We start from the raw sequence: 25,463 nt of genomic DNA, 5'->3' as shown, positions 1-25,463 counted from the left end.
ACAAATAGACATGTAGAGAAGAGAAGTGAATGGTTGATGATGGACTGTGTGTTTCAGGGTGTGCAGTGGTTGTGTAGGTGGTGTGGTGGGAGAAACAGACCTGCTTGGTATAATGTACGAACGCTCATAAAAAAATAAAATAAAAAAAATAAAAATCAGTGTAACCCACACAGAGCTGTGTCAGCTGACACGATGGTGAACTCAGATACGACAGCAGCGGCCTCCTGGAGACAGTTGCCACGGCGACCGGCGCACGTCATCCTGTAGCGGTTGCCATGGCCCTCCTGACGTCAAAGCCCCTCGCAAGATGCTCAGGAAACCCCCTGGCGCGGTCGCCATGGATACTGGCGGGGGGAGGGGTGGGGTTTAGAGGAAGCGGAAGTGTCAGAGCAGGCGGAAGTGGTACTGCCCTGAATACCCTGAGCAGCGAGCGGAGGACGGCTTGATAAACTCCCATCGTTCAGAGAATAAAATCGGGATTCCTAGTACGCTCTAAATGTGAGTTCACTTGCATATCACATGATATTTGTCTTCTGTACAGGGTAAGGACGCTGTTTCTTTGGGAGCAGCAGCCCCAGCGGTGGCCCCATTCCCTGCCTCTGCGGCGGAAGGTGCCTATTGTGGTTTTGGGGCTGGGTGCGAGGATCTAGGCCGAAACTTGTGGCCAAATAGCGAGAAATAACCAGCAAAACACCCGGTGTTAGGCTGCCCGTGGTCATTGTGCTGTGTAATGTGCTGCCGATCGTTGATTTTGAAGGCCCAGGCTCCGGTCGATGCCATGCGTGGTGCGCGGTGACCGTGTAGGGAGGGAGGGAGAATCAGCAGCACCCAAGTTTGGCCATTTTGACAGCTTAGCAGCCGTGCCCCGGCCCCCGCCGTGAAAGCGGCATTTTAGCAGCCAGGGCTAAAGTACAGCCAGTACATGGCGCGGTGGATAACATAAGGCTAATACTGTGCTGCCGACTGTATCCGGACAACCGATCTATGTGGCCTCATTATTCATATAACGGCGTAATCGACGATGTCTTGTAGCTAAGCTCCGTTATGGCGTAGTGAAACGATATGGAAGCTAACACACCCTCCCTGTTTCCCTCAAATGCAACTTAAATTTCAACGCCTTTTGATACCGTTTAACCGACAAAGAAACGCGGTGAAATGGAGTCGGTGCCGTGTTTAAAACCCTGTGGCTATTTCAGCCCTCAGCCGGTGTCGGCACTCATTCAGATTGAACTGGGTCAGCTCCCGTTATCAAGCTAAGCTAACCGTTAAAGCCAGCGGCCGTTGTGACGTTCGGTTAGCATGCTAGCTAGAGGTAATCTATCTCTCCATCTTAAAATTCCGCAGGGGAATGCGACAAGGAGGGCGTAGCTGTTAGCAGGCCGACGAAAGACTCCAGCCGAAATATCCATGGCCTGGGGGGCTGTTTTTAACTGTGCTTGTCAAAACGTATGCCGAGGCGATGGTTTTAAAGTTGTTAGGTTTATCTCGGTCTGCTGCTGAAGATGGTGTAACGTTACCTCATTTTTTAATCGGTGCGCATCCGCCTGTAGTAGCTACCTAGGTGGATGGATAACAGCATTGCTAATGCTGAGTGTGTTGGTGGCGTGCCAGGTGGTTGTAGCTGAACCAAGAGGCCAGTCTGGATCAATTTAAACCGATGTTCGGGTCACTGCGGCGGTTATCTACCGCTTTGTAGCCGGAATAAGTGGCGTTTTACCCAATGCTAGACGCTAACTCCAGGATGCTAAAACAGATTAGCTTCGAAGGCATAACACGGTTGTCGAAATGACAGCACTGTGTGAATGCCACATGAAGCCTGAAGCGGGATGAAGATTCACTTCCTATTCAACTTTGTAGAAAAGCCTCACGATTTCTTTGCTATTCACCCTGAGCATATTTTACTGTCTGTGTTCATTTAACGGCCTGTTATATTCATTGTTCCTATGAAATGCATCAGCGATAAAATCAATGACCACATTAAAATCTTGTTAATAAAACATTAAGTGGAGACGACCAACAGATGGAAAGATAAGAAAACACGAAGTCTGGCAATTAAAATAAAGCTTAGCCCAGTTAATTTTAATGTGTCACAGGAGTGAAATCCAATTAAACTATAGCCACCCTTTTACTAATATTTAATTATAATATTTTCTTAATGTGTGGATGTTTCCACACAAAATAAAACACTATCTTGTCTGTTGTTGTCTGATTAGTAGGGATGAACTGATTGTGAAATTCTGGGCCAACAGTGATGCTCAAAATAAGTTTGGCTTATTGCTCATACCAATGTTTTCCAATTTCACCAATGTTATCAATTGTTTATTGTGTTTTTGTTATTATTTATTCCTCCTTTTTGTGCCAGGGATAAAAAGAAATTACAGTATAAAAAAAGGCCTTAAGCTCTTCATTATATTACCTACGAATGAGTACAAATTCAATCATGAATTTATGACACAAGCTTTAATAAAACTGTCACATGAAAAACATACTTTTTGTGCTTCAAAGGCCTGTTATATATATATTTAGTTTATATATATATATATATATATATATATATATATATATATATATATATATATATAAACTAAATTCCTCTTTTAATATCTATTTTATTAGCTGTAGAAATAATAATTATCTCCCTTATGCAACTAGTATTTTTTCAAGTTTCTCACCAAAAGCTACATTGTACAAGATTACATTTGAACATTTGATGTTACAGTTAACTTTTGCCAAATACTGTTTTTTTAAAATGCACCATAACATAAATCGTTGCAACCTCCATGAGCTGTTAACTGCGGCAACCTGCCACTTAAAGCTAACGAATGAGCTCTCCTGCCAATTTTAACATGGATTTGTCGTCAATTGTCAATAATGTAGTATCATCGGGGAAACAATAGGGTGTGTCCTCTGACACAACAATAGTGAGTTCACTACATCCTTTCGTCTTGAAGGTTTGCTGGGGAAGACCAGTGTGTCCCAAACATATTTTCTATGGCTGCTAGCCATCTTGTCACACAACTGAGATCACAGAGCCCATTTGCCAGAAGTCACTGTATTCCTCTTGTACCTGCTCATTAGTTTAAATTTGTGGCAGTCTCTGCTTTTTAGTCTGTGTACAATTGATGCGACACAACAGAAAAACATTGGCAACTGCCATTGGTGACTGGCGTCTTATTTGCTGATAAGACAATGGCAGTTAACGAGACCAATATTGGCTGATATGGGTGTTCAGCTGTGTAATTGGTGCAGCCGTATAGCCTTGTAAGCTTTTAAAAGTCAAACTAACACGTCGGGTGGATTTTGGCAACAGCAAGTGGACCACCTTGCACCAATACCTTACAATTTCCTGAACTAAGGTGCAGCTGACAGATAAAATCTCTCACCACTCTCATGATAAAGAAAAGAAACTGTAACTTTAGCAGGGCTGTAACTGATTTTTTTAATCATTGATTAATCAGCTGATTTTTTTTTTTTTTGTAGGGCTGGGCGATATGGAGAAAGTCAGACATCAATATTTTTGACCAAATACCTCAATATGGTTGATTCTTGGTGCTTTCATAAAATATATATCCTACGCAATGAGATTTTCTTCGATTATCATCATGATATGGATACAATATCTATTTATTGCCTAGCCCTATGTATTTATTAATGGACTAATATTTTGCTCGATAAAATGTCAGAAAATAGCAATAAATGCCCACGACAGTTTCCCTGAACTCAAGTTGACATAGCCAGGCCAAATATCCATATACTTGGTATACCATGAATTAAACCATTTAAGGTTGGCAAATGATTGTGTTGTTGAATTTTCTGCAAATCGATTTACAATTCTTAAAGCTCTAAATGACATGAAGATGTCAGACATTTAAAGTAATGCTCAGCTTAAACTATTACAAGTGGTTCTGTTGTAAAATCCATACAGTAAACACCACCTTTCCCATAATTATTACTGTAACCGGTTTGGTGTATCAATGCAAAATCAAACGTCCATGATGAGTGTAGCATGTTGTAACCTCAGCCTTTTTTAAATTCCTTATTAAACTAGTGTAATGTGATTAACAGGTGCTGCTAAAATCCCTCACACAGTCAGATCGAGAACTGAAACTGACCATAGAGATGCTGATGTTGGGGTTATAGCAGAATATCTTTTTGTGAACCACAGCGCAACACTGGTGGATTTCGAGCGGTCTCCGGTTGCTTCTCAGTTAGTGTCCTGATAATGGAGGAAATGGGTGTTTGAATTTCTAATGATCCCATACACTAATGGTCTCATTATTTAGTCTTTTTTGGTGGAACTGCTCTCAGTATCAGCAGATAATTGATTCCATGATTCAGCCCTTGAATCAGCACTGGAACTGTGCCACTGGTGCGCTCCCAGCTGAGAGATTAACAGTTACTTTACAGACCACAGGAAGTACACAAGAGTAGCAGCAGGGTCAAACTTTATGAATGACAAAGGGTTTTTTTTTCTTCTCTTAAGGCAGGCGTGAGGGCTGCAGTCGTGAATGTCTAGTTGTTGAATCCTCCAAAATACTTGACAAATCAAGGTGGTTCATACGCTGATGCAAAATTAATAGAAAAATCTTCTGATGGGGTCCTGCTCATTGGTTTACAACATTGCCCAAGGGGTAATACATTGAGATCCAGATCAAGGGTGCCAGGTGGCCCACCAAACATTTTCTAATCCACACTGGATTTTTTTTTTGTCATCTGTAAATAAGGTGCCAGCGTGCATAAGAAAAGCATGAAATTAGAGCTTGTTTAAAAATAAAAAGTTCCAGGGGAGGATGCCTTAACAGAGGTTTGGGTTAAGCCCCGAAAATCCTCCTAGAATCCTCCTGTATACATGTGACCTGTGCAAGACTGAATGGATTTGCCTCTTGGTAAAGATGAGTGAGGACCGCAAATGTTAAAAGGTTGGAAACAGGCAATTCATTTACACACTGATAATTAGTCATGCATATATGTTGTTCGTTTTTTAACTGGCCCGCCAGGCAAAGAGCAAGTTGAGTATCCCATGGGCTAATACAACCAGAGATATAAAAGGGACAGCTACCGTTGTATAAACTGTGTGGCAAAATCCCTGGTGATTGACATATTTGTACACAGTGATGGTAAATATTGTCATATTACTAAACGCTAGAACTACATGTGATTATCTCTATGTTGAGTTGATTTATTGATAATTAAAAGTAGTTCACAAGCACCACAATTCGCACCAATCTGATTCCATGAATAAAATGGAAGTGAACATCAAAACTAACTCTTCGGAATATAGCATGGTGAGTACACAAACGCAAAATGGGGAGGGGCAAATGTCGCTATGGATACCGTGGTGCCATCTGGTGGCACTTTGAAGTAAACGTCATGATGTACACATGAAAAATACATCCACTGTTTAGAGAAACAGGAAAAAACACCTAAAAATATCAAATTGATCATTTTGAGTTAATGTTTTTCTTCCTTTACATCTATATATAGCCCCAAGTATCCTGTGGAGTGTGCCCACAAAAGGCTTCCCTTTCAAAAAAGACAAACACTCTGTCCATGCGAGAACAGGTCTAGTGAGGGAGGCCATCAAGAGGGCTACAGCAGCTCTGAAGGAGATACAGATCTCCAATGCTGAGATGAAAACAGCGTGTGCTCTATTGACGGGTGCCTTAGCAGTTACAGCTCAACAGCATAGTGGGCTGAAAGAAGAGAACGCTACTGTTGGGAAAACAAACATGGACCGTACTTAGGCTCTGCAAGAGGATGTGGTAAACAGTGAAACAAACTGGAAGAAGGATCTGTGATGAGCATTTTGACCATTGTACCTCGGCCAAGCACTTGTACATCAGCATGATGCCTGGTGCTGGCATGTGACGCTGTGGGGATGCTGCTTGTGAAGGTGGAGACGTGGACATGAATGCATTAAAACAAATATCCAAGAGTAAAGGCTGCTGCGGTGTTTTAGATGACTCAGGAGATTTATTGTCCAGCTCAAATCCACACAGGAATGGCTTAAAACTAATAATAATGTCCTGGAGTGGTTACATTATGCCTAGGTTCAATCAAGAATTTGAGGCAGGACTTTGAAATTACAGTTCACCCACAGTCCCTATTAAACACGATAGAGCTGAGCACTTTGGCAAAGAACAACAAGGGAACGACATGGCAGTGTTCTGATTTGAAACGCTGATGAAGACATCCCCAGATACTGTTACTGCTGCCAGTTATGTTTCTACTAAATGTTGACTTTAAAGAGTTGAATCCTTTTTTTTCTCCAGACCACATGCCATTTATTCTTTGTGGAATTCATTAAAGTAGGCTTTGTCATAACTTGCTGTTTTTACTGGTTTGCTTTCATTTTTGATTCCATATCAATCACAGTAAGGCTTACTGTATCAGGTCAGAATTCAGTATCCATGGCAACCCAACACTGGAGACCATGTTCATTAAAACTCTATTTAAATCTAATATCTGCATCAATATCTTCTGGAAAAAAAAAACTTGAACAGCTTTGGTTGAAAACTGATGTAATTGTTATTTATCATAGTTTATACCATTTTTCAAGAAGTATAACTGCAGCTGGACCTGATATGTGACCTGCAAACTGGTGACATGATACGCCCACCATCAGTGCATGATTAATACCTCTTAGCCCCTTCGTCCGCCAGTGGTAGCCCTGTAGAAAATGCTAAGTTAGCATTTAGTTAGCTATTAAGTGTTAGATTTAAAGAGAAGCGGTGAGGGAAAAGGTTACATCTTGTTCCCTATAAGGGGAATCGTATCTGTATGTATTATGAATTATAAAGTAGATTATAGCTAGGTTTGGCCTCATGTATTCACTACTGCATGTTGGTGGGTTCGTCTTGCACAGTTGGTGGGTGCAGCATGAAGGCTCCAAATATATACATTTCCTGTTTTATAAGATCTTTTTTTGTTTTTTTGGCTTTTATGAGATAGGATGGTCTAAGTGTGAAGCAGGAAGAGAAGGGGGATAATGTGCAGGCTGGAATTGAACCTGCGACCACTGTGGCAAAGACATTGCCTTTGTATATTACATGCCTGCTCTACCTACTAAGCCACCGTGTTCCCCTTTTGCTCTGTTCTTTCGGCATCAGGTAAAAAAGTTGGACATCCCTGGTAAAAAATTACGCACAGCTCCTGCATTCACGTGCCCATAGAGCAAGTGCACCAGAGACTTCCGCAGGCTGAGCTGGCTAGCTTCCGGTTTAGCCCTGCACAAACTTGAACGGAGATAAAATAAAGAATTCAATTGTACAGCTTTTCAAGACTTGCAATGTTTTGGTGTTATCGAAGCAAATCATGTAACATTTAAAAACATGTATCCACTAATCAACTGACGTTTCTTTCATAATGTAGGTCTATGGAAAAAAGTCTTTTTGGGCCCAGTGGCATCACGTGATGACCCAGAAGTTGTAGTTCCACGGTATCATATGGTATCATATATCATAATGACTTGTCCGCTGCCGTTTTGGGGTGATTGGTCTTCAAGAATACTTGAACACAACAGGGTGGTGTTTCAGTTTCCCTCTGGTGGAAGGGTGGTCACTACACAGAACATCTAAGACTGGAAAGTTACCAGACTTGTTGGTATGTAGATGTGAGGGTAAAACTGGATTATGGTGTGGGTGTATTCTGGTGGGGGTGTATTAACATATTTAACTTCTAGTGTTTATTCTTTATTAGATTTAAATGTAGAAATAAGGGATATGCAAGTTAAATAAACTAGATATGTAAATGTAGATACTTAGAAGCTGGTAAAATGGAGATTTATAGTGAGATGTGTAGATATAAAGGAGATTGAGGCGAAGCTGTGGCCTAGTTAGACCTACAGATTCATCTGGCGAGCAGGAAGCCCTCAGGGACAAAATATCTGGGAGCTGGAATTGAAAGGGTTTTGACATTTTATGAAGTGCTGTTAGGTCTTTGCCAGTGGGTTTTATTTGTTACTTTTTCGTGTGTGATAGTAGGATCCAACCAGTGACAGTGATTAGCTTTTACCTCACCAGTGTTAGTGATTTGATTATGGTACGGATAAGCTACCTCGTACATGTTCCAGCATCTAGCCGATACTCTGTCCCACTCGGGTGGTTTTCCGTTTCTCTTAATTCTTTCCCCTTCTTCACCACACTCTACTCATATTTTGGTCCCTCAGATCTTGCACACTTGTATTTCTCACACTATTCGTAACGTTCTTGTTGCCTCTCTCCCAGTCTGTCTTCCTTATTTTTTTTTTTTGCCTGTCCCAGATGGTAAACGGAGAGCCTCAGTGCTTAAGTCCAAATACTAATTGTCCCCTGTTCTTCTGCCTGCAGCCTAAAAATGGATAAGAACGACCTGGTGCAGAAAGCCAAGCTGGCAGAGCAGGCTGAGCGCTACGACGACATGGCGAGTTCCATGAAGGCTGTGACGGAGCAGGGCCTGGAGCTGAGCAACGAGGAGCGCAACCTGCTCTCTGTCGCCTACAAGAACGTGGTATGGCTTCTACCTAATGACTCAGACAGGTTTCTTTGTTTGCCCATCCCCCAAAATGTGGAGATGTGCAGAGTGCAACGGTACAGTTAGCTCATGATTTGGTTCACTTCACAATATAAAGCTTAGGACTGCCACAGTACTTTTAGTTAAAAAATAAATGATAAATGACCTCATGGATTTTACTATAAAATGCAAATAATATATTTTCTTAATTATAGAATCAGCTTGTTTTACAAGTAAATTTTCTCCATAAAATTAAGTTAAGGAATAATCAATATCTAAATAAGAATGTCCACATGAAGAAAGAATAAATGTATTACTAAGTGTGGTTGATGCTGTTCAGTTAGATTTTTGCAACACAAAAAAGAGGTGGCATGAACGCAAACTTTGGGGAAGAAATGGAAATACAAACTGAAGCAGTTTTTCTTTAGGCAGCACAAATTCAGGCGAGCATAACTCTATCCATACATGTGCGGCTGAATTTTTAAACTGGAATACGGATGTCAGTTTCAGTTCATTTTGCTGTCAGTAGCACAACACCCATGAACTGGTAACTAGGCGGTTAATTTTTGAGGGGAAAAAAAAGCTAAATGACATGAAATACAAGAGATCTTTTCTGTAGGTCTGGCACTCCTTTGACTCTATTGAGCGTAAGGGCCGCATTTTAAAGTGCCATCCATTTAGAAGTGGTGGTATTTTAAAGTTTTGTGATGTAAATGTCTTGACTTATATTGTATGTTCTGTTGGCTTTGCTGACAGACAGACAGCAGTCTAGCGTTCTTAGACACACTGTGCCAACCCTCGGGTCTCCCCCTAGGTAACACTGGTGAGTAAGCAGCTTCATTTTGAGCTGCAAACCTCCTTTAGCATTGTTACCTATGTTAGCAACTTTAGCTTTACTGACACTGCTAGTGGTGCTAACAGAAGCCCCTTTTACACTGCCAGATTTTCCGCGAATGTTGGGCTGTTTGCCGGCAAGCCGAAAGCGTCTATACACACAGAGGCGGAATGGCGAGTTGATCCGAGGTGCTCAGTTTTCCGCCTCGTAGGGTAGTCGTATTGGTGGAACCCTTTTAGTTTAAACAGACCAAGGCGGCCTTTCGCAACGGGAGGGGCTGTTGATGACCTGTGGGAGGAGCTGTTGATGACGCCGCACGTGCGAGCCACTGGTGGTGGATAAACAGGAAACAGCTGATAGCAGGAATTAGCGAGCAGCTAGTAACAAGAGGGAAACACAAACCTGACAGACACTGTAAAGATGAGCAACTGAGGAGACAAGGAATTTGCACAATTCCTATCTAAAAAGGGCTAGAGCTAACAGTGATAAAAATTGAGCTGTTTACTCAGTGGAGTGACCTGGGGGAGACTGGAGGGTGGGCAACGTGTTTCCATAGCAACACTTGTGTTAGAATGGCCGTATTATAGGTATTTGCTAAAGGAAGGTTGCTAAACTTTAGTCCTTTTTACTCAGACACTGCGCTACAGAGCCACCACGAAGTCCCTTCTTTATGCTTCCTTTGTATTTTTGCACAGAACCAAACAACGGCAGCATCATGCCACTCCTGCGGAATCAAAAGAGGCGTCATGTCACACATGACATGTAACAATCGTGTCAGCAGTGCTTCATGAATAATAACATGTCAATAACAATCATTTACTGTCCCTGTTATATGGCGGCCGATCTCGTCCTCCGCTCAGAGGTCCCAGAGCTTATTGTTGTTTCAATGTGTGGACTTTTTTGGCCACTGTTTCATTTTTGAGTTAGCCACTAACTGCTGGTAGCTGGTTTTTGAACCTCCCGTGGTGGGTTGCACGTATAACATGTTGTCAAATCATCACACCCATGCCGCCCATGATTCTGTTCTATGGGCTGTCCTGTTAATACAGATCTTGTTTCGGCACTGCTGCTACCTCCATTCCCGTTCCCGACTCAGAGGCGAGACAACGCTGTCCCCTCTTTCAACTATGGTACCTTTGATACGGAATGGCCAGAAGGAATAACAGTGTCTTGAACAGGCATTGTAAAAGGGGCTATTCTTGGCAGTTAACCAGTTAAGGGTTAACCGTTGACCTTCCTAAACTTGAGCAAAGGGTTGTTATATATTTAGAGACAGGAGCAGCGGACAGTCTAGAGGAGACTGATCATATGAGAAGATTGTTCATTGACTTCTTGTGGCCTAAAAAACAGAATAAACACATCAGTGCTCAAAGTGACGTGACAGTTCACTCTGTGGTTCTCCACTCCAACTTTGCACTGCGCTCACAGCATGTTGATAGAATTAAATTGATATTTTATTTATTTTTCAGCTCCACCACTTGATTATCTGTTTCTCTATTCCAAACATTGCACCGTGATATATTTTTACACCCATAATAGACACCTTTGGTGCATCTGAGGTTAATGATTTAACTCCTGTGGCAGTTGCAAACATCTCCCTCTGAAGTTACAGCCTCTGTTCTTTCTCAAATGACTGCCAGATCTTTCCAGGGAAACATTTCTGTGGTGGTTTGGGACAACCGGACATAATGTTGAGGCTGCAACGTTTGACTGCAGCTCGTCACATCTCAGCTCTTCACTTGTTAAAATGCCATCTTTGAAAGCAGAGTTGTATTTTGTTTAGGATGTGCTATAACAGGAGTCACAGATTTGAGATACGTCTTACAAAACAGTCTGCTCTCCCCTGAGGTTTATTAATAGTATTTACAGTGGCTGTTAAAATCTTTAGCTTCTTATATAACTGTAGTCTGTCACTTGCTGCACGGCCACAATTTTTGTGATTTTTTTTTTTTTTTGTTTGTTTTGTTTTTATGAAGATTTTATAATCTAACTATAAAAGCAGAAATTATGTAAGAGCAGCCTCAGGTTTTCAAGCACTGCTGCTCCAGTTACATTGAGGTTTGCTTGATTTTTTATTTATTTATTTATTTATTTTTTTGTCAGTGCTTGACAGCATAGAGGACCACTCAGTACTATTTAAGTTGCATGTGTAACCCAGCCAGGAGGACGGTATAAGTCACTCTGTGGGATATGTTTAGTTTGGACGTAGGGAATAGCATCAGCCACACTTATCTCACATGATGGTCATGTTCTAATGTGAAGATGGGAAAGATACTGTAGGCTTTGTATTGAGCATCACAGAGCAAATTTAGTTGAAGATTATCTTGTCCTACATCTATTACAAATTAGTATTTGTAAAGTTTAAAAAATTATCATAAAAGTTCTTATTTATACTTAACATATATTTCGTGGTTGATTTACATGTCAGCTTCACATTGTGTCATTGCTCAACATCATTTTAATGACAAGGAAACTGTCACATTTCCCTCAAGTATTTAATAAAATTACACTGCTTGTATATTGTTGATGTGTAAATGATTTCAAACTGCAATTATTTGCTTTTAATTTTTAATCATGGTTACTCTACAACACAAAGTATGGCTTGTATTAAAGGTGTATAAGATGCTGTCATTTAATGTCAGTTTTTGTGGTTGACGTAGCTGTTGTTGCTTTTAGGTGGGGGCCCGTCGTTCATCCTGGCGCGTCATCTCCAGCATTGAGCAGAAGACGGAGGGGAACGAGAAGAAACAGCTGATGGCCCGCGAATACCGTGTGAAGATCGAGAGTGAGCTCCAAGAAATCTGCCACGACGTGCTGGTACGGAGAGGGATGGGGAAAGGGCAGGCAGGGAGCGAGGGGGTGTGAAGACGGAGAGGAAGGATAGACATGATGGGTGGCGATGGTGATGGTGGGCAGGGAGGAGTGGTACAGAAGGTATACAGAGGGAGCGGAGCAGGACGAGGGGAAGATGGAGGAAGGAAGCAAACTGGAGCTGATCCCTCCTGGCTGAGGAGAGAACACCAGTCACATGGTGTTACTCGTGGAGGCAGTAATAATATTGCTAGCAGCAGTGCTGGTGGCTCCTAAGAGTTGTCAAACAAAGCTTAGTTTTCCTCTCTGTCTTCTGTCTTTTTCCTCACTTGGGTATCTGTGTTTCATTTATTGTATTTACTCGCTTCAGAGGAAAAGATTGCTACAAAGGCAACACTGTGGCTCAAGTCATATATGTGTGTGTGTGGCCAGACTGCTCATATGAAGGCTCAGAAATGACAAGGGGTGATTTTTAAATGAATATATTTTATGAACCCGTCGTTACTACTGCATCTTATTTTTTGAAGTGGTGTCTGTCAGTTTAGTCCTGAGCAGGTGTTCAGAAAGTAAATAGTGTTGCATTCAGAAAAACAAGCAAGGGGCTGCTAGCGTGGGAGTGTTGCTACAGGTAGGAGGTGAGAGGATGAAATATGATCCAGGAAGTCCAATGTAAGTTATAAATCTATGAGTTTAAAGTCTTATCAGATGGTAAAAGACTGCCCAGTAGTATTTTATAGCATGAGACAGGATTTTACAGCTGAGATACCACAGCATAATAATTTAATTTGTCACTGCATAGTAATCTGCTTAAGGTGTGTGTGTGGATCTGATGAGGGATGCCCTGCTTTATTGACCAATATTCTCCTTGTTGACTACATGTTCGGCAAATGAGATCAAATGAGATCATCATCATGAGACATTCACTAATGGCAGTGGCCGATGTTTTTCTGTCATGTCACATCAATGTGGCACAGGCTAACAAGCAGGGCTCGAGACTAACGGTCTCCCAGGGACATTATAAAATGTGTTTTGGTTTAAGTAAGCAGTAAACTCACCAACGACACGTCAAGGGGAGCAGCTTACAACACAGCTTACAAATCTGTGTTGCTTTTGGCAGGAGGAGAGCTAGCTAATGTTAGCTGATAGCCAGTGGCTGAACTAACTGCCGACAAAGGTTGCACTGAGTTACATTATGATGCGTTCAAGTTCTATTCAGTAAAAATAAGTGTTGGATAGGGTTGGGTGTTGGTACTCTATACTTCCAAGGTACCAACCGAAACAAATCAGTACCAAGTAGTATTGAAACATCTCCATTTAAACAACACCTGCATTCGATCCTTCTTGTGCCGGAGGTTTAATCCTGTCCCATCACCTTGCCACATTAGCAGGCTTTCTGTTAGTCATATCCAGAGCTGCTATCCTCAACATGAACGGTTAGTTCAGTGTCTGCCCGGTAAGCACTGGCTACACAGCTGCAGCAGCAGCTGAAATCCAACATCATGCCGTTAAATGCCCCCAATAAACTCACACCGAAATTGCTCGAGACTGTTGTTAAATCCATCGATGACAAGCCATGTGAAGCTAACAGTTAGCCCAGTTGCTGTGTGTGTACAGACGGGCTGACTCTCACAACCTGCACCAGTGCAAACCTCACACTCAGCAGCAGCTTCAGTTTCTTTGGTCACCAGACGTCACAACCTGAATTCAACCGAATATCACTCTCTAATGATGTTGGTGGCCAGCTGGGTCGTTTAAAGAGACTGGAGCATATAAAAGCCCAGGCTGTTAATTTTTACAGTATACAAATTAAGTATTCTGTTGGTATCGGTATCACTGTAAAGGTACTGGTATTGATATATTTTAAACAATACCCAGCTCTAGTATTAAGCATAGGTAGCTATGACTTTATCATGATGTGTTCAACTGTAATCTTATAAAATGTAATTTTAGGTAGGAAACTTGAATTAACACAGCTGCTTGAAGGATAAATTTAGTAATGTTTTTATAGTAATATAAAATAGATGTTAGACAGGGAATAGTGATATATAGTAAAGAGGCATCTGAAACAGTTTTAAAAGATGTTTTTCATGTGAACGGTTATATATTACGTTGCTATATATATATATATATATATATATATATATATATATATATATATATATATATATATATATATATATATTTTTTTTTTTTTTTTTTTTTTTTAATTCATGCTCAGTCAAATGTAGTTTAATGAACGGCTGAGTGACCTAAAAACAGTTATTCTTCTATAATGTAGATTTCTTGTTTTCCCTGGCACTAAAGGGGGAATAAATACACAAAAACAAAACATCGGTATCAGCCCAGAATTTCACATTTGGCTTATCCCTACATTTGATTAGTCAACGCACTGTATTGCCAGGTGATGTTACATCGCGTTGAGGCAAGAGTCAATCCAGGTGGCATATGACTCAGCATATTTGCAGACACACATTGGTCTGATTGAAAAGAATGAGGAACCTGCGATTACTGTTGATAGAGTGTTACTGTCAGCCTGAACACACCCTTCAGGGATCGGTATGCTTCAACAGAGGTGCTTGTCAGTTGGTCATTTTCTGTTTACACAACGGAGTTTAACACCATTAATGCCTTCCGTGAGAGATTACCTAAAAATGTGCAACAACTATAAACCACCTCATTTCACCTCTTTCTGTGACGTTCACACCTTCTGGTGTGGCGATTAAGAACAGCTAGAAACAGGAACACCTATGAACAGGTTTAGTTGTGGTCTGATAACATTTTCTAAACCTGTTCTGTTTAAACATGCCTCCACCTATGGGCTCATGGCCTGCTTTTGACTAAGGGATAAGATTGTGTTCGCAGTCATTTAGGCCGCTGTGTTGGCACAGGGGTTGTTAATGCAGAGGGGGTACCTTTGGCAAAAAGCCTTAATCCCTTGACCCCACGATTTTGTAATGCAGTGCTGTTTTCAACCTGAATCCCAAGTAAAGTCGTCTCTGGATTGGATTTGACTCGCCTGTATTTTCTTTTGTCATCCATCTGTCAGAAAAAAAACATATCCTTCACCAGTGTACGTACCTACCTAAACTCCCCACAAGTTTAATTATGTGTGGTGCTTACACCTGAAACATAAGTGTAATATTTCTCTTTAAAACCCTTTAAAAACGAACCACCAGTGGACAGCCGCAGGAGATCATTTTCTGCATGGTTCTATTTAAATAGATCTATGATAAGATCCATAATCGCTAGAGCCATCATTCTTTTCGCAGCAGGAAGCGAAGGCATCTGTCTTCCCTTTCTCGACCTCATGACCTTACGTTACCTTATCTTACATGCTGTGCAAACGTGGTATTTTGCTTTCATTATTCCATTAGTTCCCTGTATTGGCAGTGGGAAATCGCTGTTTGCATATTCCTTCGTATATTGAGCTAAAATGAAAACCACAAGAACCATAGAGCATTAATTCTTTTAGCAGCAGGAAGTTAATGCCTCTGTCTTTTGTCGTCTTGTTGTACACTTGTAATGACGTCATTGTGTTTCATTACATGTGGTGCGAAAACGCGCAGTAGTGCCAGAGGACTAATTGATGAATTCACCACAGCAGCTTTGCATCTCCAAAACTAAATAATGTTCATAATTTAAATAACTTTAGAAGTGTTAGAAAATATATTTTTTTTTATGTTTCTACGCTTTACATTTTTTTGTGTTTATATTTTGTAAAATCTGATGGAAAAATGTCTGATTGTATGTAAAATGACTGTAATAATTACTTCAAATCCAAGTAATAGATTGTGTTTAAAGTTTTGTATCAGGAAAAATGATTCAGTCAGTGACAGAAACAATCAGGGTTAACACTGGTGGTCTTGTGTGTGCTGCTTTCGGAGCCTCTGAGGAAGAGGAAATTACAGTAAGGAAAAATACGGTGACTTGCAGTTGTAGAGAATAGTTACGAGTGCTCTGTCACCTAAAAGCTGTAAGTTTCTGTCTGTTTAATTGCGTAATCTTTCGACACAGAGTCCCTTGAATGTCCTGTAAGTTTGTGGTCAGTCCTGCCTAAACATAGTAGAACCTAAAAGATTTGAGTGTCACTCGGCTGTCAGAGTTCAGAGATGCTGTCGGACAGTGTTGAGGGAAAATGTATCATCTGCAGTTTTTAAACAGTTAGGTCTTTGATTCAGTCCTCATGATCAACCTCCACACTGCCAGGTCCTGACTGGGTTAGAACAGAAATTGCTCAAGGTCAAGGCAGACTCAAATTTTTAGCGCCTGAGCAGACTTCTAATAATATCTTCAAGGTCAAACTGGAAGCCTCTGCAGTGATGTGGTGATGTAGGAATGAAGGGAGGGAAGGACGGGTGGAGACATGCTGTCCTTAAAGCAGCAGGAGGCTTGGAAAGAGAAAGATTTGATGCATCTGCAGGACAAAGAGTGTGTCCATGACCTTGAGCTACAAGATATTACCAATGGATTAGACTATAGCTAAAAATAGATTCTCTTATTTGTTCTGTCCTGAAGTGGGGGAAAAAATAGTTTGAACAGTAGTGCTTTTCTTTCATGCGTTGGGAGCACCGTGTTTGATAATACAGACGAAAATATAAGCAGCATTCAGAAATGACCATTCTGTGAACATTTAAGTCAGGTAATTTGCTGTATAGGTACATAGGTAGAGATCGGCATTTGGACATCGGTGATCTGTACCTGATTCAGAATCATATCAGTCGAATCAAATCTGAATATGTGTTCCTTTTTTTTTCATATGGAGTTTGAATGGCGTTCAGCGAGATGTTCAGTGTGACAGGGACATTTACGTCATACAGTAAACTAGCAATGCTAACGATGGATCAGAAACATGGAACCAACAGTAGATATCAAACAAAAGCCAGAGACTGTGTCGTAGTAAGTTGCTGTGAGCTGTAAATTTACCGCTTCTAAGCAAAAGGCAGAAGATACGTGATCTTCTCTGCCTCTGTGTCCACAGCTGCCTGTACCGACAAAAGCGAGGAGCGCTCACTCCGCAACTAAATCTGGGGATGCTCCCAGAAGTACACTGCACACTGACTGACTGAAAAGGAAAGACTGCTCTGCTTGAAAAAATCTCAGTTGACTAAAGGGGACTCTGACTAAAGATTCGAATCTCCGACTTTCAGGGGGCAGTCCTACGGCATGCTACGCTTTATAACAGGTGTTAACGACAAATCCTAAGCGCTTTAACGACAGGCTGTTTCGAGTTGCTGTTTCATGCTAACTGTACAGATGCTGAACTTACCGGAAGGAGCGTGGTCGCAGGAGTGCTGCGTCTAACCCATGCACCAATTAATAATTTAATGTTAGTACTACTCATAAATGGGAGTTGCTAAAAATGCCCATCCCCGATGGTAGGTATTCTTATTTTATTGTTAACAACTGACTGCTATGACGACTGGATAGTTCTACTACAGGCAACCACAATGGCTGCAACACGGCTACGAATGCCCCACAACCTGACAACAAAAAAGAAACGAGAGTGGTGCTTCTGCTTTGGTCGATCACTCTGCTCTGTAGGTGGGTGTGTGAGGTGTGTGAGCCACTACTGACTTCTGACTGCCTGGTTTGTCATGCTTAGTGGGCAGTGTTAGAGCTGAAGGAGTAGAGATGGGTAGAGGTGGAGGAACAGTGTTTCTGAATCAATTTGACAAAATGGATTGATGTCTTCAACACAGTGGGAGAACCCCACCTAGTGGGTCACAAGTATATTTGATTTGATCTTGCAATATTAATATATATTGTAAGACTCGATGGAAAATCAGTTGAGAAACTGTTTCTAGATAAAATAACCAGACTGGAATATATCTAATTGTCTAATCCATTTAGATCCATTTGAATGAAACACCTGACAAATCAAAGCCTATATGGAATCCAATGTTCCTGATCACTGATTTACAACAAGATATAAAATAGTCTAATACAGTGGTTCCCAGCTGGGGGCCAGGAGGTATTCCTTTGTGTGTACATGTGAACAGCTGAACTGATTTTTAACAAGCTCCTCTTGATATATAAGGCTGACAAACAGTAGCGTTAACCATTCTAAACAGCAGGGCTACGTCTATATACTGGACTTTATGAAAACAATGAGAGGGCCTCTTGCAGAAGAGATGCTAGCTTGCCACACAGTGACTTTCCACAGGGGTGTGAGGGCTGGATTATACTAGAAAATAAGCTTTTTTTAAACAATATTTCGTCCGACCATGTCTGCAGTAATGTTAGTAGTTGTTTCAAAGGGGCCACACTGCTATTCAGAGTGAAAAGATGGTCGTCATAAAGAGTAGAGGTTCAGTTTTAATGTGGGGATAAGGGTGCACATTTTCAAATCTTCTCTCCTGGAACACATTTATGGTGTTGAACTCAGTTGTAATAGTGACAAGAATAAAATAGAATTTGAGGGGAAAGTTCAAACTCATCAGTTTCAGAAAGTAGGGTTAGCTTAGGGCTAATTTATTGTCCAAGCTCTACGCTGTTGTAAGCATCTATACTTGTGCAGTGGTGCCCTGCAGTTACACCTCCAAAATGTTAGTTGGTGGTGGGGTTTCTATGAAGTGCAGTAAAGTTTGGTTGACTCAACTAACACGCCTTAAACACACTTTAAACATGGCTTAACAGCAACAATATTAAACAAAAGTACAAAATTTGGCTCCATTATAACTCAAACGTTCACTGACAAACCAGTTTTCTTATACTGGAGTCCTTTTACCCACATATTCAACATGCTAACGTTATTAGCACAAGCCTTTGACATCCCCTGTTGCAAAAATTAGCCTAGCCATTAACAGATGTTCCTCTACTCACATGAAGCCAGAATAAATCTCACACAAGACCTCAAATGCTACTTGGGGATTTATTGCCACTTCAACAGGAAGTCTGCGTCGCCCTGATGTGCTGTTAAATTTCGGAGGAGGTGCACGTCAGGCTATGACATAGGCTACGCATCTGAACAAAGGCTGCGGCACAGATTCAGTGCAGAAGTATGATCCCTGCGTAGCCCAATGCCAGAAATGGTGTGGGAGTGGGTTTCTAAAGCCATTCAATCATCCGATAAGCATTCGTCAGTGACTGGTTAGCTTTGACTGCTATCACCGCTGGCACACATGTTGCTAACCAGGCTCATTACACTAAGCAATTACTGTCCAGTTTCTTTTGTGTCCCCACACGAACTCCACGTCATCACACACTTGATATCCTCAATGCCACGCCCTACCCAAACAAACGCTGCAGTGCACAGATATGCATCAGTAAAACCATCTGTACTCAAGTTGTCACTTTACTTGCACACTGGCAGGTTTCTTTTTGTGTTGCCCTGCCGTTGTTGTATAAACACAGAATCTGCTGGTCTGGTTTTACATTTCTGTTTATAAACCCTTCTGGTCTTGTCTGTTTCAGAATCTGCTCGATAAATTCCTCATTCCCAACGCATCTCAGGCGGAGAGCAAGGTGTTCTACCTCAAAATGAAAGGAGACTACTTCAGATACCTGTCAGAGGTGGCCTCTGGGGACTCAAAGAAGGGTGAGTGTGGGTTTGAGCAGTTACAAAAAGCATTTTGTCTGGGAAAATAAGCAAAGTGTTATTCCTTTATTAAAGGAGGCACAAGTAGATATAATTACAGCATCTCGCATCATTTCGGATCCTCGGTGTAGCTGAGCTTCAGTGCTGCAGTCCTGGAGCTCAGAGGGGTTCAGTGTCTTGTTAGTGGGCAGTTGAGCAGAGAGAAGTTTGTTGGTTCAGGGATCTTCAACCCTGTTTAAGGGATTCCTCACTCAGTCAAATCAAAGACTAACCAGAGCGTCTTTCTGTCGCTCAAACAAAAGTCTGTTTGCGGCGTTGCTCAGAGTAAATATTCCTCTCTAATAAACAGAACTTGGTAAATATTTGTTTTGCTTGCAGTAATGAGAAAACTTTATTGCTAAGAGTTAGGAGCTCCTTCCACTGATGAGGGTCTGAATCAATTGTTGGTAAAATCTTCAGGCCAGCTGCTACTTTGGCAGACAGGGAATAGGCACAATGGAAAGACATGTTTCGGAATTAGCGTGTTTGGATAGAGCTACACATTTGAAAGTTGCTTACTTAGAATTGATAGGTAAAAGCAACGCTATTAGCTGAAGAACATTATTCATTTTGACAGTCGAGTTCACCAGATTTCAGATGCGCAAATACATACACACATGGCCTGTACTGTCAGCTCAGTGCGCAGCGAGTATGTGATGATCGAGCAAGAGTGAAAGTGATGGTAGATGTTCTCAGAGCAGACAGCAGTTGGCAACAGGTAGATGCATTCATGTGTGTGCGTGCATGTTTACAGTACCCTCCCATCCCCCAAAAATGGTGCTTCCCCAAAAGCTATGGTGTAATTCACGTTGGATTTTACCAGTGTTGGAAGAAACACTCAAATCTTTAAGTCAAAGTAATAATACAGTGTGAAAATATTCTGTTAAAGTATATAGGTTTTAGCATCAAAATATACTTTAAGTACCAAAAGTAAAAGTAGTCGTTATGCAGAATGGCTCATTTAATAAAAATATAAATTATATTTTTGAGTGTAGTTACTGTTGCAGTAATGCGTGTGTCACTTTAATGTTGCAGCTGGTAAACACTGGTATATCATTATACATTATACATTACATTAAATGATGCAACATTATGATGCAAATGTTACTCCTTCTTTTAGCACATAGATTTCAAAAGTGGCAGATAAAGTAGCTGCATGGCAGAAAAACCACTTGCCACAGTGGAAGGCAGTGAAAAAAGTTAATTTAAGACCCTGCCACTATTACAGCCACACCAATTGTCACCAACCACAACAACTTTAGATGACTAGTGGCAACTAGTCACCTGACGTCATTGTGTCTCAGCCAAAAAGTTGGACATGAACAGACAAGGACTAAAGCCGATGCCCAACCAGTCCATACATTCAGCGTCTGTGTGAGAGGAAATAACTCTCCACACAAGCAAATTGCAATAGTCTGTAATCGTCACTCAATTCTGTCGTCTGCCAATATTGTATTAAAGTTGAGGCAGTAGTATTATTTCTGTAAACAAATGAGACAAGTACTGAGGAGCTGGTCAATCTCTAGCGGCCTCTACACTGCGTTTTACGTTGTGTTGCAACAGGTTTGATTTTGAGGATAATAATGTGCCAGATTGCCTCGAGGCACAAACTGAGAAATGCAGCTTTTTATCATGGTTGCAGATGGTAAAAGGAATAAAAAACAAATTTCACATCATATGAGTCCTGTTCAGTAAAGACAAAGATGGCAGAGAGGGGTCAGAGGACACATGAAGCGTCAGGGTTTATGGTAAAAGTCTCAGCCATGATGTCATACAAAGGCTTCACAAGTCAGTGATATTTGAAAAGTAGGCTTGTAACACCTTCAACAGGTACATGTTTTTGTCATCTATTTATATCCTTTTGTTGAGCTCCTGTTGTTAACGCTGAGACAGACTCATTCAGATGGTTGCCAAGAGATGGTAACCAATGATGGTTTGTTGCCAGGGTTAGCAACTGTTGTATAGGAAATTGAGACGAGATGTTGACAAAGTTACTGCTCTCTGCTGGTGGCAGGTTCACTCAGATGTGCACCAGCTGTCATAAAACAAAAGTTTAATGCAGACACACGTAGAATTTACACCAGATTGGATTTGCTGTCAGCCATGCTGGTGACGAGGCTGTCGTGTTCTGTGTTGAGTTTCTGTAGAGTGCAGTAAAGGTTGATTGATCTAACCAGCATACATAAAACACACATAAACATGACTTAATAGCGACAATATTAAACCACAGTAAAAAACTCAAAAGGTACACAGACAAAATATTTATCTTTTGCTCGACACATTGCTCAAATTAGCCTCGCAGCAAGTAGACTTTTCCTCTGCTCACATGAAGGAGGAAGAAAAATCACACATAAGACTTCAAAGGCTTTACTGTCCTCGCAATTTATATTTTTCATCTTTTCTCTTTTATTTGTGTTGTATAGACACGGTGGAAAACTCTCAGCAGGCCTACCAGCAAGCCTTCGACATCAGCAAGAAGGACATGCAGCCAACACACCCCATCCGGCTGGGCCTGGCCCTCAACTTCTCCGTCTTCTACTACGAAATCCTCAACTCGCCCGAGCAGGCCTGCTCTCTGGCCAAGCAGGTGGGCACACAACACTTTGTCTATTCACGTAAGAGCACTGTATTGGATGGCGATACAGATCATGGACAGTCTGCCAGTTAACAGTTAAGATGGAGCTCCAGACGGATCTGCAGTCCTCTGGCATCTGACGCCATTTCTGGACAGAATTAGGTTTTGAAACGTTGAGGCCTATTTGAATAAATGTGCAGGCCATGCCCAGGACATCTCTTTATGTGAAAGTGTACTTCTACTTCTAAATAAACTCATAAGTCTTCATCAGAACAGTCATTGAACAAAGACTGACTAATTTGAAAATGGCTTAAATATCATCATCATCATCATCATCATGAGTTTACATCACTGATCCTCTCTGTTCCTCCCTGCAGGCTTTTGATGAGGCGATCGCCGAGCTCGACACCTTGAACGAGGACTCGTACAAAGACAGCACGCTGATCATGCAGCTACTAAGGGACAACCTCACTGTGAGTACACACAAAAAACTGGACACCAAAAATGATCCGAGCACGTCTGTAGGTTAAAAATAGGGAGAAGTTTTGTGAGGGCTTATTTATGCTCACAGACAAACACTTGTCTTTTGCTGGACACATTTTCCACACAAATATAACATGCTAACGTTATTAGCACAAGCCTATGGCATTTTACATTGTATAAATTAGCCTAGCAACGAGCAGAGATTTCCTCTGCTCATATGAAGCCAGGATGAATCACACAAGAAAATGCTATTTTTGTGGAGGCTTTATTGTCTTCACAAGTTATTGTTTCTGATCTGTGAAGTTAAAGTTTCCTCTCCACTGAGGGAAATGGTTTCAGCTTACAAAAATAAACGCCGCGATGTGTAGTTACATTTCTGAGGAGGTGCATGTCAGTGCTGTAGCTTCAAAGCAGAAGTATAAATCCTGCTTTCAGCTCACATGATTCAGTACAGGTTACATTTTTTTCAACCTGTTGAGAAACTCTTCGTAGGATTCAAGTGTTTGCTTTGGTAAGATAACTGAAAGATCTCTCCTCTCTGTCTCTCTGCAGCTGTGGACATCAGAAAACCAGGGAGATGAGGGCGAAGCTGGCGATGGAGAGAACTAGAGCGCACTTCACTGTTAACCCATCCCCACTCTCTTCCTCCTCCTTTTATCTCTCTTCCTCTTTCTTCTCCCTCTCTTCGTACACATAAACAGCCCGTTCATTCCCTCGTCCCACTTTTTCAAGCCCAGCCTCCCGACTTCCCTTCTGTATAACCAACAGCATGAATAGTACCTGACCTTCACAGACAGATATTTAAAAATATAATTTAAAAAGAAGAAGAAGGGGGAAAAAGAGAAAACTACTCCATCACCCCGCCTACGATCCCTCCATCCCTCCTCCCACCCTCCTTATGATCATGGCACTCCAAGGCCGGCCAGCAGACTCAACCTCCTGGTCAGTCTAGTCTTATAGCACGCAGGGAGGGGTTTTTATCCAAAACTACAAAATGAATCCTTTTTATTAGAGTCCACATCCCTCTGTTTTTACCCTCCTTGTTTGTTCTTACTCCTCTTGTTCTTCCCTCACTCCTCTTCCCTCCTTCCTAACATTTCAGGATGTGCTCTCACCCTCCCGACCCTCTAATGAGAACGCACATATATAGTTGTCCACCCCCTCTCGCTCCATTGAGTTAATGCACTTATATAGTTGTCCACGACCCCTCCCCCCCTCCCCCTCCTCGCTCTAGTGAGTTAACGCACTCATGTAGTTGTCCATCCCTTCTCTTTTGGCTTTTCTTAGTGTACTGGCGAATGGCTGGTTTTATTCCACTTTAAACAAAACATCAAAAAAATGGTTATTAAACTGTCCGTTTATTTTCAACAAACACTGTGATGCTTAGTTTTTCCTCCACCTCGCCACCAGATCCTCTGTTTGATGACAAAACAATGATATTCAGCTGGGAGGGGGTGTGTTTGAGCAGCAGTGCAATTCTGCTGAGGTTTATACAGAAGGGTCCTCCTACAAGGCTGTATTGTGACACTGACAATTCTAAAAACAAAGTGTTTTACCTGCTGTGTAATCAAACACTTACTGTTTTTTATTTTATTTTATTTTCTAACTGAGACCCGGAGGTTTATTCAACAGCATATTTTCTGTTCGGAGCTAAAAACCGATTTAAAAATGATTAAAACAAAAAAAAAAAAAAGAGCATACATTCCATCTTAATGTCTGAGAGTTTAGACATTGTCACCACCATCGGGACCTGCCTGCTCCCTCCAGTCACGGTGCTGTGAGACATCAGCACTGCTGTCCCTAAAGTTAAAACCTAAACATGTTCATTTCCCCTTGCGATTGCTTTTTTTTTCCTTCCTTTTGTGTGTGTGTGTGCATAACAAATCAAACTTCTTTCCGGTTTTTGAGAACTGTAAAATTGTAAAACATTTTTAGAGCTTAACTGTAAATCTGTCTTTTGGAAAACGGTTTGTCGATGTTGTTCGTTAACACCTGCTTGCAATGAAAACCTTGAAGCCGTTACAGTCAGCTGCTGTTTTATGCTTTAGCATTTTTGACCAGAACATTGTTTGGTACTGTCCCCCCCACCCCCTACCCTACGCCTCCTTATGCCCCCTAACTGCTTGTACTGACAAGTCTAGAAAAGTCTTTAGTTTCCACTTCGCTGCTGAATGATCTGCCAACAGGAATGCATGCCGTCATTTATCACCATGTAAATCTGCCGCGAGCGTGGAGCGGGGAATTCTACACTCTGTGGATCAACACTTACACTTCCTGTTTTCTCATTTCCAAAATATGAGCGGCAGTTAGGTCAGGTATTGTTCCTGCCACCTGATCGTTATGTCTACGATGATCAAGATTAGAGGGTCAGACTTAAAAACAAAAGTGGATTTGAGCGTCAGAGTTCATCTTGACCTTGAAAGCAGGCTCAAAAACTAAACTCAGGTGACATAAGTGGACCTTTAGAAAGTCAAAAAGTTGCATCTTTGACTAAAATCTGCGAGAAAGGTGAAACCAAACTTGCCCGATCAGGCAAGTGGGACAGAAATCTACTCGTTCAAAATGTAGTTTTCACTTGCCCCAACACAAATGATTTTATCATTAGTGGTTATCAAATGCCAACACAGACTAAAGTTAATTGTCATTGAAAATGGGCCTGTTTTATCCACCTTCTCTCAAAGTTGTGGCAAATT

The 25,463-nt window shown here is 41.4% G+C and overlaps 1 protein-coding gene across 1 annotated transcript; it reads left to right on the top strand.

Annotated features, from left to right (window-relative positions):
- The first annotated feature begins 345 nt into the window (after nucleotides 1-345).
- On the top strand, nucleotides 346-24,142 carry ywhaba (tyrosine 3-monooxygenase/tryptophan 5-monooxygenase activation protein, beta polypeptide a). The gene is made up of 7 exons (XM_033626336.2): nucleotides 346-498; nucleotides 8,328-8,487; nucleotides 12,002-12,142; nucleotides 19,550-19,673; nucleotides 22,136-22,299; nucleotides 22,665-22,760; nucleotides 23,323-24,142. The coding sequence occupies exons 2-7, from the start codon at nucleotides 8,335-8,337 to the stop codon at nucleotides 23,377-23,379; spliced, it is 735 nt and encodes a 244-aa protein (XP_033482227.1). The 5' UTR covers nucleotides 346-498; nucleotides 8,328-8,334; the 3' UTR covers nucleotides 23,380-24,142.
- Nucleotides 24,143-25,463: the final 1,321 nt, after the last annotated feature.

Source organism: Epinephelus lanceolatus, chromosome 1 (assembly GCF_041903045.1).
Source record: "Epinephelus lanceolatus isolate andai-2023 chromosome 1, ASM4190304v1, whole genome shotgun sequence".
Lineage (NCBI taxonomy): Eukaryota > Metazoa > Chordata > Actinopteri > Perciformes > Serranidae > Epinephelus > Epinephelus lanceolatus.
This window is presented reverse-complemented; position numbering and strand designations above follow the sequence as displayed.